Source organism: Eleginops maclovinus, chromosome 5 (assembly GCF_036324505.1).
Source record: "Eleginops maclovinus isolate JMC-PN-2008 ecotype Puerto Natales chromosome 5, JC_Emac_rtc_rv5, whole genome shotgun sequence".
In the NCBI taxonomy this organism is placed as follows: domain Eukaryota; kingdom Metazoa; phylum Chordata; class Actinopteri; order Perciformes; family Eleginopidae; genus Eleginops; species Eleginops maclovinus.
The window spans coordinates 24,218,613-24,226,132 of record NC_086353.1 but is presented as its reverse complement, the minus strand read 5'-3'; the positions used below and the strand labels follow the sequence as shown (position 1 = coordinate 24,226,132).

At 39.7% G+C, this 7,520-nt stretch overlaps 1 protein-coding gene across 1 annotated transcript in view; it reads right to left on the bottom strand.

Annotated features, from left to right (window-relative positions):
• LOC134864213 (FERM and PDZ domain-containing protein 1) overlaps positions 1–7,520 on the bottom strand; it is a 47,623-nt gene that overhangs the window by 23,269 nt on the left and 16,834 nt on the right. The window contains 2 exon segments of the mRNA XM_063883023.1: positions 3,745–3,790; positions 3,977–4,079. Coding sequence (XP_063739093.1) covers positions 3,745–3,790; positions 3,977–4,079 — 149 coding nt within the window.

The following is a 7,520-nucleotide window of genomic DNA, read 5'->3' as shown; positions in this document are numbered from 1 at the left end:
GTTTCTGCAAAAATACTAAGTTGGATTAATTGGACTATATTCACAATAAGTATAATACAGCTGACTTGTGCTCTTAATCAGGGGAGTCCAAACTTTTTTCACCGAGGGCCACATACAGAAAAATATAAGGAGAGCTGGGCCACTTCTAGAGGTGAATATTGCCACATAAGTTAAATTATAAGTTAGCAAAACAAATCAAATGTAGGTGAATAATGTGCGATACTTGGAAATGCTTTAAGGAAAAATCAGCCAACCCATCTCTTTTTAAGGTTTCATTTATTTTGTTGGCAGCTCATTCCTTAAAACAGAAGCCTCAGATTGCTGATAATAAGAGTAAACATGAAGGTTACATTGAGACTGGCTAGGCCGCTCCAGGACCTTGAAATGCTTCTTACGGAGCCACTCCTTCGTTGCCCTGGCGGTGGGTTTGGGATCATTGTCATGCTGAAAGACCCAGCCACGCTTCATCTTCAGTGCCCTTGCGATGGAAGGAGGTTTTCACTCAAAATCTCACGATACATGGCCCCATTCATTCTTTCCTTTACACGGATCAGTCGTCCTGGTCCCTTTGCAGAAAAACAGCCCCAAAGCATGATGTTTCCACCCCCATGCTTCACAGTAGGTATGGTGTTCTTTGGATGCAACTCTGCATTCTTTCTCCTCCAAACACGACGAGTTGAGTTTTTACCAAAAAGTTCTATTTTGGTTTCATCTGACCATATGACATTCTCCCAATCCTCTTCTGGATCATCCAAATGCCCTCTAGCTAACTTCAGACAGGCCTGGACATGTACTGGCTTAAGCAGGGGGACACGTCTGGAACTGCAGGATTTAAGTCCCTGGCGGCGTAGTGTGTTACTGATGGTAGCCTCTGTTACTTTGGTCCCAGCTCTCTGCAGGTCATTCACTAGGTCCCCCGTGTGGTTCTGGGATTTTTGCTCACCGTTCTTGTGATCATTTTGACCCCACGGGGTGAGATCTTGCGTGGAGCCCCAGATCGAGGGAGATTAGCAGTGGTCTTGTATGTCTTCCATTTTCTAATAATTGCTCCCACAGTTGATTTCTTCACACCAAGCTCCTTACCTATTGCAGATTCAGTTTTCCCAGCCTGGTGCAGGTCTACAATTTTGTCTCTGGTCTCCTTTGACAGCTCTTTGGTCTTGGCCATAGTGGAGTTTGGAGTATGACTGTTTGAGGTTGTGGACAGGTGTCTTTTATACTGATAACGAGTTCAAAAAGGTGCCATAACTACAGGTAACGAGTGGAGGACAGAGGAGCCTCTTAAAGAAGAAGTTACAGGTCTGTGAGAGCCAGAAATCTTGCTTGTTTGTAGGTGACCAAATACTTATTTTACCGAGGAATTTACCAATAAATTCATTAAAAATCCTACAATGTGATTTCCTGGATTGTTTCCCCCATTCTGTCTCTCATAGTTGAAGTGTAACTATGATGAAAATTACAGGCCTCTCTCATCTTTTTAAATGGGAGAACTTGCACAATTGGTGGCTGACTAAATACTTTTTTGCCCCACTGTATATATTTGAGAAGTACAATATAATCCAAGCAAAAGTTTATTTTGGGCCATATTCCATGATACTTTTAGAATTTGCTGAGGGCCGATTCAATATGGCCTACGGGCCACATTTGGCCCCAGGGCCGTAGTTTGGACACCCCTGCTCTTAATGAATAATAAACACAATTCATCCTCAGATTCATATTTTTTTTATTTGATTAATGTATAACTTTTATCTGAGTTTTTTCAAACCTATAATGGCCTAAATATTTGTTCTTTTATGAAACTATTGGAATATAAGAAAGAACTTTAATAACAAACAATATTATAAATGTTACGCAATAGTGGTGCAGTAATGAGTCAAAAAACCCGGAACTGAGCCTCAAAGTCATCTTTTTCTTAAGTTGTTTTTGGTTAGAAACTGGAAATAACATTTTTAGGATTTGTCATAACATGTCAGTAAATATCCTACTCGCTAATGTCCGAAGCTTCTATGAGTCACAAAAACATGGTTACTTATAAGTGACCAAATGAGAACACTAAACATCATCACATCAAATATCAGCCGTCTTTAGTTTAGCGGTGAGAAGTCGAGGTCATGTGACTGTAATGTAGTGTTCTGCTGATCTCATTTACCCTTCAAAATAAACGAGTTAATAAGTGGAGATTATCTTACTGAACAAAACATTTGAGTATCATAAAAGTGTGTAAGCCATTGATCAATTTTGCCTTATTCCCAAATCCAATGGAAATGGAATGGAAAATCCCATTACTTTTGTTTAGGGAGCCCTTGTGATGTTGAAAGTGTATAAAGGTCTGCAATGCATTGATACTGGCTAATATGTCAGACAAGAAATGTAGACCACAGGAAGAAGAGTAGGAAATGTGATTAAAATATATCTATGGGTGCATCCATTTTTTGAATAATGTATTAACAGTACTTTGCAGTTATATTAAAGGATGTATATTTAGAAATGTATTATGCATATATATTCATCTCAAGTACAGGTACTTAGTAACAACTACAGGACCAGTCGGTGGTAGATGGTGGATTAAAAGCACCAGAGGAACTGTCAAACAGTCCTCCTGCTCTCATAACACTGTCTGCTTTCAATGAAAATGTAATTGCTTTGGCATGCCATGGTTCAGGATTCTTCGGATGCGATGACAAGCATGGCAGACACGAATATTTTCTAGGAAACGACAATAATTCCTCCGTACGGATTTCTTGGAGGAGCCATGAACGATGAATCAGACTGTAAAGATGCTTCTATCAGCGCTCTGCTGATAGAGCGGCTGATGAGAATCACTGACAAGCCGCCAATCTTTACTCATTTACTTCCCCCTTAGAGCAGACATACATGTCAGCATCACTCAGTGAGATCATCCACCTACACACACACACACACACACACACACACACACACACACACACACATTGAGTGGTCAGGATACATTGTGTGACGTGTTGTCAATTTAACACTGATGTAGAGGTGGGACCTTGGTGACAGGATGCTTGTTAGCGGTGGCGCTTGACCTCTTGCCTCATTGACACACTGATTAATGGGTTTGTTTGCTATCAGCGATTTAAAATCCCATGTGTATAGAGAGGCTGTACATCCACAGCATGTAAGCATGAGGCGTACACACATGCACGCCTCTGTACTGTATGTGTTAGTTTATACAAGAGGAAGTGTTATTAGTTTAAAAATACCTTTTTGAACATTAAAGCCACAGTAGAGGCACAAAATAATAATATGAAACCTGGAAATTAGCATATGACCCTTTGCGATGAATAAGTCTTTGGTTTCTTTACCTCTCCTATCACACTGGATGTTGTGGCAGTGTTATCCCACTTTCCAGTATATATCTGTACATTTATTCCTAAAAACATGGGGAGAATGTATTTTTTATGGCTTTTTAAAGATATGTCTGCAAATCCCTTTGTATTTATGTTTGACTAAAGCGAGTCAAGAATTATAAACCCAGTTTAATCCAATGTTCTGTAAACAAATGCAAATTAGCATCCGCTTAATTATAAAGACTCATTTGCATATTTTAGTTATTTTTATTGTAATTGTATTGCCCTAATGTATGTTTTCCAATGGGGAGGTTTATTTATTACAAAAAATAAACACCTGTCATGCCCTCAAATGCCTTTGTGTGTAAATGTGTGTGTCTGTGGTGTGTGCGCATGTGTGTGTGTGGTTAGTTGAATGCAGCGCACTCACCAGCATTGTTCTGAGGACAGTCATGGTCAACGTATCTTGACACTCCCTGAAAAAAACAACAAAGGGCAGGTAAGGTTAGACGTGATGTGAATAACTTAATTTTTAAACTGCGTTTTGTGGCTGAAAAACATATGTGTGTGTGTGTATGTGTGTGTGTGTGTGTGTGTGTGTGTGTGTGTGTGTGTGTGTGTGTGTGTGTGTGTGTGTGTGTGTGTGAGCTGTCGGTGAGGACCTGATTATTTCAGCAGCTTGCTCCGGGGTCAGGTCATCGACAGCGATGTTATTGATCTTCACGAGCTGGTCGCCAGGGACAAGCCGGCCATCTGCGGGCCCACCTGCAGACACACACACACACACACACACACACACACACACACACACACACACACACACACACACACACACACACACACACACACACACACACACACACAGAGGGTCCTCAAGTGAACATGCCTGAGGCTCTTCAATCAGCCTGCATTCATACTGCAAATGCAGTTGATTCTAGATCTAGTTTCATCTCACATGGATGCACCATTATCTATAATCATAATCATTTTCTTTTTCCTTCATTATTTTGTATTTCTTTGCTTATTACGGACATGTTGTCTACTGGTTGTTTAACTGATCATTATGGTATGCTCATAATGATGTAAGCTTAGTCCTATTTTATATTTTTGTTTCTGTTGTTCCCTTTAGTTTAAATAAGACTGTGGCCCATTTAGCGCTCCTTTCAGACTGGATTTTTTTTTCAAACTAAATAAAACCCATGGACAGCCTGCACTGTTACAACTGAGTCACAGGACAACAGCATTATCACCAGAACAGTAGCGGTTTGCATCATGCTCCACAACTGCTCAAACTACATGGAGTATGATTCCCTGTACTGTGCATATTTAAAGGATAGCTTCAATTTATTTTTACGTCTGTCTTAAAACCATAGTCGGGTGCTACTGGCTGTTAAAAGATCCATTCTGTCCCCTATAACTTATATTATACATTGTATACAGTGCATTAAGACATGATCTGTTAATGGTGAGTATGAAGTGGAGGATTGTCTTCAGCAAGCTGTAATCAAACTTTGTATGCAAACCGCAGATCTTTTAATTGCTGCTGTAGTCAAGCTATATAGAAACTACTGTCCATTAGTCAGTGAAGCTGAAGGTAAGGCAAAAGAGGTTCTCAGTGATTCACAACAACATGCTGAATATTGAGAAGATTTTGTCAACTCATAACTCTAGGTTTGTCCAATATATTTACATTGAACTGAACAAAGGGCTTTGTTTTCTTATTTATTTAAACCAGATTTCATACATTGAGTATCTTCCAAGAAAGCGTGTAAAGCTTGTTTTGGTTTCAATGCCCATACCAGCATACAAAAAAGTGCAGGATGTCCCAAAACATAGTATACATAATGCAGTTTCCCAACAGAAATACCGGCAGGGAGTAAAGACAGATTACATTGGCCTTTTGTGATATGGATATATAAGCAAGAAGGGCAAAAATCAATGTGCAGCATGTCCCAAATACTCATGTACGCACGCTGTAAGTGGACATGCAGTGAGTATTGAAAAGTAGTTCAAAAACAATTACCAATAATGTAACGTACAAATTGTGTGTAAAGTATAGAAATTCATCCCCCTATGACTGCCTCTATGGCCCACTCTCCAACTGTGAGCAGCACTGCTTCTGTTTGCAAAGCATCAGGTACCCCTCCAATACTGAGTTCTTTAACTGTGACAAAAGCACTTGATGTTTCATCCAAAATGAGCATAGACAGATGCAGGTCACACCGATAGCTCTGAAGAAGCTTCTGAATAAAGGATTCATATTTCACTCTCAAGATGCTGCAGCACGTACCACAGAGACAGAGAGAGGACAAATTGAGCCAAGGCTTAGTGGGGGCCACTGGAGACAGGAGCAACAATGTGTGTGTGGGTGGGTTTTGTGTGTGAGACAGGCAGCAGCAGATGGTGACAGCAGACTTGAGCCAGACAGGGGAAAGCGAAGGTAATCTGCCTGTGGCCCTCAGGGGGATTCAGGTCCCTGTACCTCCGGAGCTCAGGAGGAAACTGCACTTCAGTATGCAAATACAGACAGAGTATAATATATGTGTGCATGGAATCAACAGCAGCTAAAGTCGGTTTTTCAGGACATTAACATATAACTTCTAGCTTCTTTATTTCATCTAAATATATAAATTAGTTAGTGGGTAATTAATAGAAACATAGGGCTCAGAGATTTGGTGAAAATGTTCAACCAGGATATAGGTCAGTTCATATCTTTATAAGCATATAAAGAGCAATTTGGCATTCAATAAATAAATAGTATTTTCAAAATAACCACATGGTACCATTGATTTTTGATTTGAATTAAATACAAGTGAATAATGCTGAGTATTTATTTTGTACATATATAAAGAACTCTGATAGAAAACCAACTGTTTACTGTGATTTGTAAAGAGAATCAAAAGGCAGAGTGTATAAAGTATATTGCATTTTACATCAATTTTAATTTATTTTTGCCAGTTGGTGTCAGTTAAACGTTGGTATCATCGGCACATATATGTTAGCTACACATATTTTTATTTGCATGTCTTGAGGGCTGAGCTAGTCAATTTTACACATTTTAGTTTTAACTGTAGGCAAAAAACACTTTGTATTGTATTTTGGTTGCAAATGTAGTCACTCCATAAAATAGAAACACATACTTTTTGACTTTCACGTCAATCAGTCATCAAATAGTGTTTTAAATAAAGTACAGCACAACTTCTTAAAGGGGGCCTTTTCTGCTCGGGCTATATTGGTATTTAAAGTAGTGTCTCTACGGTGACATGTTTCCATGCTTTAATCTTCAAAATGCTCTTTATTTCTCTCATAGTGCTTGAAACCAGTCTGCTCTGATTGGTTTAGCTGACCAGCTCTGTAATGATGAGTCAACTTCTTTAGAGAAGTCCTGCCCTTTATGACGTACAATGTGTTGGAGCGCTAGCCAATAGAAGAGCGAGTGTAACATAGTGATCACTATGATTTTAGCCTGTGTAGACCATTTACAAGCACACAAATGCTACAGGAAAGGGAGAACCCTAAAATGCACAACAGGGCCCCTTTTAAGCTCATCAGAAAAAAAGGATTCTTAACTTGGTAAATGTGAACGTTTGAGGATCATATGAATGCACACACGTTCCCCAGTAAATTCAATCAGTTACAACATTCTCATTAAGGTAGACTGGCATAAGACCTCCTTGTTTATTCTAAGGACACCTTCATTGATTAAGCTTCCCAGTCACACCTCCAGCTGTATACCCAACCTCCTCAGGTGAGATTCAGATCACACCAATTTGAACTAGCTATTACATAACAGAAACAACTGTAGGCTTTTGATTGGGGGCAGTACACCGCCTGGGATCAAGTGCTGCCAGAAAATTTCAATGAGCTTGAAAAAAATGTCTATATTCTTGTAAAGCTTCTCCTTTGAGGAACGTAAGAGCCGCAGTAAGTTTCCTTTGTTAATACAATTTTGTGTGCTGTAAGTGCATACAGTCTCAGCCTCTCCTGGAGTTTCCACTTTTTACAGCTTGTGTTGTACACCAGCCAGGGGCCTGCAGTGGTTTGGCACTGCTCCACGACTGCATTTGCTGAAGAAACTTGCTATATGCATAATAACAGAGACAACAGGGAGAATGGGAAGAAAATGCTCTGCACCTGGGAGAACAGAATGCATTTGACTCTAACAAGCCTAGCCTAATTTTCTGTCTTTACAAGCAAATCATATCT